General features: G+C 44.4%; 1 protein-coding gene across 1 annotated transcript in view; it reads right to left on the bottom strand.

Annotated features, from left to right (window-relative positions):
* The window catches only part of Ubr4 (ubiquitin protein ligase E3 component n-recognin 4), a gene marked incomplete in the record, with an annotated part of 113,505 nt that overhangs the window by 95,708 nt on the left and 4,297 nt on the right, over positions 1–13,500 (bottom strand). Inside the window, 10 exon segments of the mRNA XM_055611124.1 lie at positions 1,499–1,689; positions 1,771–1,830; positions 2,348–2,472; positions 5,048–5,172; positions 5,307–5,448; positions 5,556–5,658; positions 6,255–6,394; positions 6,488–6,617; positions 7,429–7,532; positions 9,921–10,018. Of these exon segments, the coding sequence (XP_055467099.1) occupies positions 1,499–1,689; positions 1,771–1,830; positions 2,348–2,472; positions 5,048–5,172; positions 5,307–5,448; positions 5,556–5,658; positions 6,255–6,394; positions 6,488–6,617; positions 7,429–7,532; positions 9,921–10,018 (1,218 nt within the window).

Genomic DNA, 13,500 nt, shown 5'->3' with positions numbered 1-13,500 from the left:
TGTGTGTGTGTGTGTGTGTGTGTGTGTGTGTGTGTGTGTGTGTGTAAGAAATGTGCATGAAAGTCTAAGGTCAACCTTGGATGTTGCTCCTCAGGATTGCATCCAACAAGCCCCAGGGGTCTGCCTCTCTCTGCCTCTCCAGTGCTGGAGTTACAAGGGTACTTGGGTTCTAGAAACTGAACTCAGGTCCTCATGAGTACACAATTAGCCTCCTTCCAACTGAGCCAGTCACTAGCTCCACACCAAATACTTTGACAGCAGAGTGAGTCCTGCTGATGCTAAATACTTATCCTGCTTCTACTTCAACCCAAATAATTCAAATCCAAACACAACACAACTCCCGCTAACCTCTTGCTCTGGCCTATTTTCTTACAGTATTTAATAACAATCCACAATGGACTTGCTGGTACTTCTGTCTGCTCTTTCTCCACTGAGAAAATAAAATACAAAATGGGTGTGATAGCAGACTCCTGGAAAACCCAGTACGTGAGAGGGTAGACAGAAAGACCAGGAGCTGAAAGCCATCAGCTACACAGCAAGTGTGAAACCAGTTGGGCTACTGGAGACCCTTCTCAAAAAATAAAAAATAAGGGGCAGGAGAGGTGGCTCAGCAATTAAGGGCACTGGCTTCTCTTCCAGGGGACTCAGGTTTGATCCCTGGCACCCATATGACATTTTACAACCATCTGTGATTCCAGATACAGGGGATCTGAAACCTTCTTCTGGTTTCCAGGAACACATGTGGTACACAGACATACATACATGTCTGTATGAATGCATACATGCATGCAAACATCCATACAAATAAAGAGATGGCTTAGCAGTTACGAGCAGTTGTTACTTTTGCGGATCTAGGTTTGGTCCCCAGCACCCATATGATGATCACAACCATCCATGACTCCAGATCCAGGGGATCTGATGTCCTCTTCAGACTTTGCATGGTACACATCTATATATGCAGGCGAAACATTCATACACATAAAACTTAAAATAATTAAAACTAAGCAAATAAAATACAGCCAATACTTAAAAGAATAAATAAAAATTCAGCGACACCTCAATTTTAAAAACTGCTTGAGCAACACATCGAATTCACTGTTAGCTCGCTCCCATAGGTAACCTCATTTTCTGACCTGAAGTTATAGCAACCCCTAAACACACACACACCAGATCTTCTTTCCCCCTCACAGAAGAGAAAACAGAATCACAACCAACCATGCCCTATCCAGATGCTGAAGAAAGCAGAGCTAGGATACCAGAGCCATCACTGCATTTGCTGTTAAATTCACACAGCCAGAAGGTAAGTCCGCTGACATGAGGATACCAGTTGGCTTTAGTGCTCAGGACAAACTGTGCTCAGCATGCACAGTCCCTGCGACAATCTACAGCACCAAAGCAAATGAACAAGTTCTGCTGTGGGGTCGGCAGCTCATCATCGCTGTGAGAGAGAACACCACAGCGCCACATTCAGAGCTGGAGGTCATCGGCAGACACATACCCTTTGCCAGGCCCCAATTTGGGAGAGCCTACTCCCTCTTTTGTACGAGAAAGGATGTCTCTGACTCGGAGGGCAGCCAATGGGTCCTTCTCTTTCCCCTTGTCAGCCAGGGCTGTGGGACTGAGATTCAGTATGAGGAAGAGGCTATTCAGCAGACACCAGGCGCCCAACAGTTGGAAGTTCTGGAAGTGCTGTTGAGAAAAGACAAAAACCAAACATCAGCAGGGAAATAACACCCGACAGAAGGTAACTGCAACCTGGGCAACTCTTACCTCGCCACCAGCGCGGCGGGAGCTGCTGATCGCCTGTCCGATCATGTCGTAGATCTCAAGCTGCCAGAGCAAGCAGACACACAGTCTAAGCAGGTCACGTCTCTATCACAAATCCAAACCCTACCCAGCTCTCTACTGGAAGAAGTGTCACTGTCTTCAGGTCACCTGGTGGCCTACTGCCGGCAGTTTCTGACCTCGTAGAACAAACTGCTTGTTTGTCCCTCAGCACATGATACCTTCCTAGGAGTTCCCATACACCCAGCCCTGCACCAGCTGGCTTCCCAAGGCAACTAAATTCTTTCTATGTACTTACTGCAGACATTATCTGCTTTGTCCTGCCTGAGAGAACACCAGCAGCCGGTAAGCCCTCAATGGTTTGCAGAGTAAATGTCAATCCTTCAAGGCTTATGGCTGCCACAAACATTGTGTTTTTCAACATGGAAGGGGACATGTGTGTGGAAACAAATAAGCAGAATACCTTGGCTGAATCCCTCTTAGAAACACAACAGTCCAGGGAAGGGCTGGGGAGACTGCAGACACCCTAAGTCTTTTCCATATCACCAGACACTTGACTTACACATTTTTGAACAATTGTGGCGGCATCACTTTCATAGTCATCTTCTTTGGAGCTGGTGGACCCTGTCCGCACTTGCTGGGCACTACCCACATGAAGAATGGCCATGCAGGTGGCAACACTCACACCTGAAAACGAACAGGCAGATTCCAGTCTTGGGGAAAGCCTCAAACACAAGACAGAAAGATGGGAACACCCTCGCCACAAACAATTCTGTAATTCAATTCCTCAAAGAACTTCAAAGCGCAAGTGTAAATGCAGTCCTGCCACATAATCCAGCAGCCACTCCTAGCTACTCCCCCAAATGAGCAATAAATTCGCATCAGACAGGAAGCTACACATGAACATTTGATGAAGCTCTTTATAACTGCCAACAAATGTAAACAAGCAAGGTGTCCTTCCAGATGCACAGACAAAGCCAGGCATGGCAGTACACATTTATATTCACACATTCAGAGTCTGAGACAGGGATCTCATAAGCTCAAGTCAGGTCTAGACTACAGAGTGAGTTCAAGGCCACCATGGGCAACCTGACTACCACTTCTCAAAGTAAATAAAAAGAAGGCTGCATATACAAACTCAGGAGTATAACACTTAGGCCTAGCCATGAGTGAGGCTATAGGTTCATTCCCCAACATCATACACACACAACACACACACACACACTAAAATACAAAGACAGAATAGCCATCCAGAGGAACCTTAAATGACCATTGCTTGTAGAGAAACCAGTGTGAAAAGGCTACATATTAACTGATGCTGATGACACAACATTCTGGGACAGTAAGAAATCCAATGTAGTAAAGGGTGGGGAGGACTAGGAGATAAAAGGGGCAGCAAATGGATTCCTAGGGCAGTGGCTTTACTGCTTGCTATGATAACAGAAAAGCCATAGCCACACCACACAAGACAGGCCTATGGAGAGAGGAGATAGCTCAATGGAGAAAACACTCACCAGGTAAGCATGAGGATCTGACTAAGGAGCCCCAATACACATGAAAAGCCTGGCACAGCAGTGCATGTCAGTAACCCCAGTGCAGGGGAGGACAAAGACAGGCAGACGCTGGGAGCTCACCAGCCAGCTGGTTTATGCAAAACAAGAAGCTCTGGGTTTACTAGGAGACCCTGTCTCAAATATATACAAGAGAAAGACACACTTGATTATAACCTCAAGCCTCTACAGATGCAAGCTTCAGCAAGCACAACCATGTGCATACAGAGACACACCCATACAACCCCACACGCACACACACAGGACTACAGACTAGTTCACATGTGTCAATAATGGTTCACTATTAGATCAAACATCAGTATGGAACCATGAATGGCAAAGGAAAAGCATGGAAACCATGTGGTACCCATACATTTCAAACTCCTTTACCAGAAAATCTCAGAGTGGGTGTGGCAGTACACAACATTGTTTTCAGCACTTGGGAGACATACATACAAGTGCACATTAAATAAATGAATCTAATTTAAAAAAAAAGTGGGTTGCTAGAGAACTAGCTCAGCGGTTAGGCACATTAGCTGCTCCTCCAGAGAACCGGGGTTCAATCCCCAACACTCACATGTCGCTCACCCGTAACTCCAGTTCCAGGAGTTGCATGGCACCAGGCATGCATGTGATACACAAACACACACACACATACAAGCACAGGCAAAATGCTCATACACAAAAAAATAATCTTTTTTTTAAAGGTAGATTGACCTCTTCATGTGCTCACAATGGCAAGCAGACATTAACACACACACACACACACACACACACACACACACACACACACACCACCAGCCATCGAGCCCCACTTCCAAGGCAACCTGATTAACAGTAGGAAAGGGACTTTATGGAAACATGACTAACACTCTTCATCTAAACAGACACTATCTGCACCATGAAGCCATCGTCAAATCCAGTCTCACAACAAGACTAAACTTGATTTGTGCCCAAAATAGTCTCCACATCTCTTAGCGCTCTGTTTACACTGTTTCGTGTTTCTCCACTTAGCCCTCTACCCTCCATTGCTCCTTGTGGGCAGGGACAACATGCTGCCCATCTCATCATATGAACGGCCATTGGGTTCTTCCTTCTTCGTACAGCATGTCAGAACTCCAAGTACTATAAAATCAAGTGAGCACACAGGACAGAGGAGACGGCTGCCAGTAAAGGGCTCGCCACATTAAAACGAGGCCCTGAGTTCCAGCCCTTGAACCCATTTAAAAGCCAGACGTAAGTGGGGCATGCTTGTAACCTCATTACTGAGAAGGTAGGCAGATGGACCCTGGGGCTGGCTGGCCAGCCTATTTGTTGAACACCCAGCTAGGAAGAGACTGCCTCAAGAAAGAAAGAAGAAAGGTGGACAGCTCCTGAGGAACAATACCCAAACACTGGCCTCTACATGCACCCACACATACACACCTGTACATACACATGCACTCATGCAAACCCACGTACACATGTACACATAGCCCTGTACAAATGTTCACACACACTCATTCACACACTCACAAATTACAGCCAACATTAGACAGTAGGATCACTTAGATTGCTGTACTGATGTCCCCTGGCCTATGTGTGATATTAAATGGTCTCTGAGGTAAGAGAGGCAAGGAAGGGGAACAGCGTTGTCAGGATTCTCATGGCTTCCTCAAATCAAATCCAAATTTGACTGAAAACAAATTAAAACAGACATGCTAACTTCTCACCTGCATATAGACAGCTGAGGCTGAGTACTGTTACATCTTGGAGACGAGAAGGATTGAGGGGTTCCAACACAGGTAGAGAAAGGGTATCCAAGGCCATGGTTACATCAATCACCAGTGAGTGAAAACTGAAACACAACAGAGATCAGCAAGGGTTCCCTAGAATCACTTCCTTCTATAGTTTGATAAGGAAAACTAGCTTGAGTAGCCAGTTATATCCCTTTTGATTAGAATATAAGTACACAGCCGAGGAGCACCTCACCCATTACGAACAGCAGTGGCGTCAGCTACTGTTGCAGGCATGATGAAGAAGGAGTTGGCCACCACTGCATCCTGGAACCGATTGATGTATCGCAGGAAATAGGGCAGGTTCAGGCACACTCGGAGTAGCTTCTCGGAGCCACCTGGATTAATAAAAAGGCACCTTCTCTAACAGGCCTCTGTCTGAAGCCTTCAACATGGAAGGAGCACAGGCAAGATCTTTCAGTTCTATCAGCAGACAGACTCTTACCAAGCTCTTGAAGGCTTGCCACATTCTGAGCTATGAACACATTCTTGGTCTTGACAGCAGAGGCCTGATCTGTGGATGACTGCTCATCATTTTCTCCTTCCACCTGAAGAGAAACAGGCCCTATCACGACCACATGCCTTCTGCCAGGCACGCTGCTGGGTAAACAAGGAGGCAGCTCCCTGGATATACTCAGACATTCAGCTACAAGTGAGAAACTCTATACTAACGCAGGAGAAATTACAGGAGCAGCAGAGAAATACACAGCTCAGAAACTATATTTCACCTCACACACAAAGGCATGCCTAGTGAGGAAAACTGCACATGCTTCTGTGTGCATGCACACTGAGAGAGGCACAAGAGAACGACCAGCATACAATACAAGCCATGCAAAGGAAAAGCAGAGTTGCTCCATTTTGTAATTTGTTTTGTATGATTTGTTTCCACCAGTCACACACAGCATGCCACTGAGGCGGGAATATATTCTAAGAAATGCTCACTGAATGATTTTGTCATCATACAAGTATTTGAATAAACTTAGAGGTGACCAGACAATAAAGATGTATAGATCTACCATCATGTGTACAGTCTGTCCCTGACCAAAATGGCATGCTGTATCCTTTAAGTAAAATATAAAATACAATCTTTTGTAATTCCCATCATCTTAACACATGAAGAGGATTTTTGGGCAGAAAAACTCACCAGAGCCTGTGGACTAATAGGAGGAGATGGTACAGTTCTAGGGTTAAAAACTGAGGTCAGCTGGTTCAAAAAGTTCATCTGTACCTCCTTCTGCCTTAGCTCGGGGCTTACTGGCGAGGCCAGCTCTTTCTGGTCTTCCACTATAAAATTCAGAAACAAAAAATGAGGGAGGATGAGGAGAGTGCCAACCAAAGGCAATGAGTGGTAGTCATGTGACCAGGTGTGTCACACACCATCTGAAAGCGTCTTCACTGTTTGTGGAAGCTTGGCAGATTTCATCATTGCTGTAAAGGTGATAATTTCCGTTCTGTCTAGTCGGCTACAGCCAGTACACAGGCCTTTGATCAGCAGAATCAAGTGTTTCTGAAAACAAAACAATTCATTATGTCTTTAAACGGTTCTATACTTTGGGGATTCTAACTAGTATGGGGTCAAATTTAGGTTCATACAAATAACTGACATGCAAAAAGCAATTGTGGACCAAGCATCTGGCTCAGGGTTCACTCCCTGGGGCCTCCAGAAAGGGGTGGGGAAGGTCAGGGAAAGAAAAATAAAATTTTGGTGACAACCACCCAGGTAGAGATCTCAAACCGATGGTCATCAAGATCTAACCAGCTGGCAAATTTGTCTTATCCTAAACCAGTGTGTAACTGGTTTATTTTCAACCTGAGGCTGTGGTTAACTTTTATAAAAACAGAAGGCCTTAAAACAAACTTCGATCCCAAGTCTCAATTATCCACAACATGGTAGCGTCAAGCCTCCATTCTTCTATGGTAACAATCAGCCATCAGCAAAGTGGTAAGGCTGGGTCCCTTTTCTTTCAAGCTTCCAACCTTGTCAATCACACACCTTTCTTACTGCTACCTGCTTACATATACAGAAACTTTTGATCTTGGAAAAGACTCTAGCCTGTCTACCACTTGACAAATCATACCCACTGTTGGCTCCTGTAAATGAAGTTCAATGAGATGTAACTATGTTCATTCATTCACACACCTCCCCTACCCCATGCCTGCAGTATAAAGACTGTGCTGGCAAGCTGCAACAGACAAGGTATGGCCCACAAAGAATTACTATCTGGCCAGCTTCAGAAAAGGTTTAACAACAGTCCACCAGTTTCCATACTTATGACTGTTTTTAAAATAAGGGCCAGAAACGGATCCTCTGCTCTCACCTGGGACACAGCACAGGCCTCATCCGGGTTCTCCAGACGCAGGAGAGAAAACTCAATGAGGACTTTACAGGCCGCTGCCACTGACTGAAGCTGGTTCCGGGGAACTGGGAAAGCAATAATAGTCGCTTAATAGCCAACAGCTCAGCCTAACACTCAACATAGCAGCAGCAGAAGCGATCAGCTCGGCTGGTTCAGCATTCTCAGCAGCAATCACCCCTGGACATGGGCCAACTGCCCATACATCAATTTATCTAATGTTTACTAGAAATTAATAACAGGAAACACATTGTACTTCTAGCACTTTTAATGTGTCAGCTCATCTGATCATTAGGCCACTTTGTAAGGGAGATATTATCATCTCCTCCCACCACCATGTTTTAGGCTTATTTATTTTGTGCTTTGGGTGTTTTGCCTACTTATGTGTATGTGTGTGTGTGTGTGTGTGTGTGTGTGTGTGTGTGTGTGTGTGTGTATACACATATGAACCACATACATGCCTAGTGCCAAAGGAAGTCAGAAGAGGGTGTCAAATCCCCTGAACTGAAGTCAGATATGGTTGTGAGCCACGACACAGACGCTGGGAACCAAATTCAGATCCTCTGTCAGAGCAGCCACTGCTCAGAATGACTGGGCCATCTCTTTAGCCCTTGTCCTTTTGTTTCTGAGACAGAGCATCACTACATCCTTCAGGCTGGCCTCAAGCTCTGTATATGGCCCAGATGGATCCTGAACTCCTGAACCTCCCGCCTCATGTTCCCAAATGGTAGGAATGAAGACACACACCTCCACAGCCTTCCTCCCTGTCATCTTTGTGACAGATAAGCACACTGAAGCATGCATGCTAACTGACTTGCCTAGATTTATACAACTACAACCAAGTCTCGGAGGTTTGCCTCACAAGTTCATGTTGTTGGCCACTAGAGAATGACCTATCCTTGTCACAGGCCCTAAGTGACACTATGCAAGGGCTGCAGTTGCTTCCAGAAGCTGGCCAGAGCTCACAGTAAACAACACTGGACTGGAGGGGTTATTCAGAAACAATTCACAGGCTCCTTTCAGTTTACTTGCCTAGCAAATTATTCAAGTAAACAATTAGAATTCATCAGAATTGAAAAATGCAAAAATTCTCAAACAATATAAAATAAGACTTGGTCTCTTTGAGGGTGGGAAAAAAAAATTAACAAATGGGGAACAAAGGTCAAAATTTCTTCATACCAAAGAACACACCAGATTCACATTTGCACCAAAACCAGTGAAGAGCAGAGACCTCCTTAGTGGGTGCTAACCCATGTCACTACCTACCAGCACCACCCTCAGTTTGCTAGCAGGTACATATATGTGTGAGATCAACAAATGCTCTGACACCAGGCAAGCTTCAGGCCAGCTTGGGCTACTTGCTAAGCTCTAAGCCAGCCTGCGCCAACACTCTCAATGAATGAATCAATGAATGAATGCATTGAATGAATTTCGGGCTCAAAAGGCCTCAACCATAGCTGAAGAATTATTGCTAACTTATAGGTGATGAGAGAGGGTCGTTTGTCTTTGGGAGTGTGGTCTCTGGCAGGTTGCCCATCCTCCAGTAACAGTCTCAAACCTGTGTACTTCGAGTAAGCACAAACTGACTCAATAAGTTACTAAAAAAGAAAGAGAACAAGAAGTTGGGAGGTGGTGTGTTAGAGGGATCCAGGGACAATTGGTTGAAGTGGAGAGTAGAAGGTATATATAGATATATATAGTGCGTGTATATAAATATATATATAATTTGTTTGTATTTATACATAGTTTTTACATACAGTATATTTATAGTATATACACATGTACATTATAAATATATGCATATATAAATATGTATGTATACATATATGTATATACACACACGTATGATAAAAACATTAAAAAATAATAAAAGAATAAAAACATAAAAAAGAATAAAAACATTATGTATAAAAAGTGCCTGGAGAGCTGGCTTAGCAGTCAACAGTGTTGTGCTACTTCTGCAAAGGACCCAAATTTGATTCCCAGATCATAACAGGCAGCTCACAAACACATGTAACTATAGCTTCAAGGACCCAAAACCTTCTTTTGACCTTCAAGAACAACTACACCCATGTGCACACAACCACAGACAGACAGACAGACACACACACACAATTAAAAATGAAAATAAATCTCTAAAAAATAAAAAGCATAGAATCACATAAAATAAATTGGAGATGCAATAAAATATGTATTTAGAAAAGTGCTTTTGATTAATAAGAAACACGGGCTGACTCCACGGCTATGAGGCGGGGACAACGGCAGCAGCTTTTCAATCCCCTGTGGCTGGCCTAGGTAAGGAGGTCTCTCTATTTCCTGGGGCCAGAAAAAGGTGGGGAGAGGGGTCAACAGCTGCCTCCACTCACAGGTGAAGGCTCAAGGAGAGAATCAGCAGCTGGCGCCCCCCACGCCCCATGCACAATCCCCCACTGGGGCAGCAGAGCAGGCATACTCACTGAGGCTGCAGACCGTGGTGATGTAGTGCGTGGACAGCGCGACAAAGGATGAGTAGAATGGCTCATACTGCTTCTCGTGGTGCAGGATTTCTGACTCACTGCAAGGGAGACAATGACCAACAATCAGTGCCCACCATGTGCCCCACATCCTTCTACGAAGTCGCCTTAGTCCTCCTTTCAGCAGCTACTTGGGAAATAATAAAGGAAACGGCTACTCATCATCTCTATATTCAGCATGAGGGCTGGATGGCCTTGGGACACAGGGCCATGCACAGGCCCTGGCTTCAACCCTAGCACCACAAAAACAAACAACAAAAAGCTTAGAGAATTATAAATACCTGCTGAAGGAATTAAGCCTGATGGTTTAATAAGAAACAGAAGCTAATGAAGAAAAAACATTTCCAAACTTAGGGCTGGAGCCAGGCATGATGATGCCCATCTTTATCCCAGCATTAGGGAACAGAGGCAAGCAGGTCTCTGTTAGCTTGAGGTCAGCGTAGTTTACAGAGTAAAACCCTATCTCAGAAATAAAATTAAAAGAGAGCTGGAGATGCAGTTCAGTAGTAGAATGCTTGCCTAGCATGTGTGAGGCCCTGGGTTCCATCCTCAACACTCCCCACAAATACAAACAAAACAGAAGTAAGGAAAAGCAAGTGAAACTATAACAGGAGGCTGAGGCTATGGCCTCACCCCCAGCATCAGAACACATATACACATAGACCAAAACACATAACCAATTTGCCCTGTGTTACTAATTTTAAAACACCTGAATTGTTGAGGATCAAAAACAAACAGAAGCAGACAGAAGCAGATGAAAAGAATCCATTCTAAGCCAAGCAATGGTAGTGCAGATCAGTCCCAGCACTCGGGAAGCACAGGAAGGCAGATTTCAATGGGTTCGAGGCCAGCCTGGTCTACAAAGTGAGTCCAGGACAGCTAGGGCTACACAAAGAAACCCTGTCTCAAAATATGGAAGAACGAGGGGGGGGGAGGGAAGAACGGAGGGAGGGAGGGAGGGAGGGAGGGAAGGAATTCACTCTGAAGAGCAACCAAGCAGAGACTTGGAAAGATTCAACAGAGAAAAATCCCCCTAAGAAAACCCCAATATCGACCCTCACTACCTGCCCAAGTCTAGGCTAACACTAGATGGCAATAGCTAGTCCCTTTTTAAACCTCATCATCTTTAGCTGAGGAAGTATCGACTTCTGGGAAAATCTGGAGCCCAACTACTCTAAAGGCTGGATACATTTAAATCACTTTATCAAATCCGAAGCTGAGGCACTTTCCATGAACTAATACAAAGAAAAGACAAAATGTATCTTATTAGATGCAAAGAGAAGAGAGACGGTTAAATAGTTTCCTCAGTGAATTAATCCCTAGCAAGAAGTATCTACCCAGCAAGAGCAATGTAAACAGAGTTGATCCATTCACCAGCAGGCTTATCCTCTTGCCAAATGAACACAAGAGCCAAAACGCCATGTCTGTGTTTGGAAAATGCTGATGGGAGTGATGAATCAACGAAAGCACACTCAGGAGTATAACACTGCAAGTGCTTTGCTGTCTAAGGGTTCATGAGGGACTGAGTGTGTATCAGATTAGACCTGTATTAAAAAAGTTTTCTTGGGGCACCTATGATGTATCAGAACCCTCCAGCTCAGCAGGGACACCCTCCTTTATTTGTCGTGATAGCTGCGTATCACAAGGAGAAAGAGAAACCTTCCAGTTCCAAGCAGAACTCTCTCTTTTTGGGGAGCCATGTTTCTCTAAGGCTCCCCACTACGCCTTCCATTCACCACACACACTTGAGTTTCTTCTACCTTCTCTCTTAAAAGTGTTTGCCTACTCCACAATTCCACGTAGTCTGCTGAGTCACTGCTCTTCTTTGTTTTATTTCAAAAGTTCAGATATGCTTACCTCCACTCCTTTCACTGAGTCTTAGTGAAAAACTACCCACCCAAAGGATGAACTTACTCTGCACTTTCATTCCCATTCTGGTAATACAACAAATTAATTGACAAGTATACACGCACACAGAGGAATAAACAAATATATTTAGTTGCCTGCCACTCAGAGATGTGGGGTGAGAGTTGATGGGTGGCTGTTTCTCTTGCCCCCTCATTGTTGTTTTGAGACACAGTCTAATGCAACAGTTCTCAACCTTCCTAATGCTGCAACCCTTTATACAGATCCCCATGCTGTGATGACCCCCAACCATAAAATTATTTTTGTTGCTACCTCATAGCTATAATTTTGCTACTGTTATGAACTATAATGTAAGTATCTGTATTTTCCAATGATCTTATATGACTCCTGGGAATGGGTCATTTGATTCTCTCCACCCCCAAAATGGGTCTCAACCTACAGGTTGAAAACTGATGCTCTAATGTATTGCAGGCTGACTTGGAACTCAATATATAGGTGAAATGAATGACCTTGACATTCCAGAACCTCCTGCCTCTACCTCCCAGGCACTGGAATTACAGGAATGTGCTGAGTATATCCCACTAGACATAATAATACACAGCTGTTTTGGGGGCTGCTGGCCTATATGGATATGAGGCAACTACTCTATTAACTGAGCTACATTCCAGGCTCCACATGCATGCGTGTGTGTCTGTGTGTCTGTGCCTTAACCCAGGGTCTCACTATGACATATCAGAAATCCAGTGTCCTTCCCCCCAACCCCACAAATATACAGCAGCCTTACTCCAATAAGGTAACAAGAATTTACCTGGGGTGGGGTACTGGCAAAGGGAAACTGGTACTGTACTCAGCTCTACTTATAATTTATTTATGGTGGGCTAGCAAGACAGCTCAGTTAAGGGCACTTGCCACAAAAAAAAGCCTGGCAACCTGAGTTTGAGCCTAAGAGACATAAAGGTAGAAGGAAAAAAATTATTGCATAAAGTTGTCCTCTGGCTGCCCCGTATGTGCCAGAGCTCACACATACACACATCATACATACTTATATCATAAACACACACATCACACACACACAATAATTTTTTAAATACAACACTTAGGGCAACTAGGGATAACGTCAGGAATAAGAGCTTTTCAAAGGCTAGAAAGAAGAGTAGGCACTTGCTTTTGAAGAAAAGTGACCAAATAATGATCTGTCTGTCACCCATTTCCCCAGGAAACCTGGACTTACCAAGATCCCAGAAGATACTACAAACAAAAAAGAAGAACAAAGCGCAGAAGGGTCAGTAGGAGGGAGAACAAAGAAACTGAACACAGACTTCACAGGAGAAAAATGAGGAGACTTGAAGGCATGTCAGCCCTTTTCCTGGTTTGTTGTTAATTCTAACAAACTTTGCAACCATGTCCCCAATGCACCTAAAACACCATTAGACCAAGTCAAGGGGAGTTCCTGTCCTACTAAGTGAAAAGAGAAGGAACAGAAAGCTGCCAGGTCAGAGGACAGACTCTGATGTTTAAGTAAAGAAAGACAGGCTGGAGAGATAGCTCAGAGGTTAAGAGCACTGGCTGCTCTTCCAAAGGTCCTGAGTTCAACTCCCCAGTCAACCACAGGGTGGCTCATAACCATCTATATGGCATGCAGGTGTACATGCAGACA

Source organism: Psammomys obesus, unplaced genomic scaffold (assembly GCF_907164565.1).
Source record: "Psammomys obesus unplaced genomic scaffold, mPsaObe1.curated_primary_1811, whole genome shotgun sequence".
Classification (NCBI taxonomy): Eukaryota; Metazoa; Chordata; class Mammalia; order Rodentia; family Muridae; genus Psammomys; species Psammomys obesus.
Note: the sequence above shows the minus strand (reverse complement) of the source record. Positions and strands in the feature narration are given on the sequence as shown.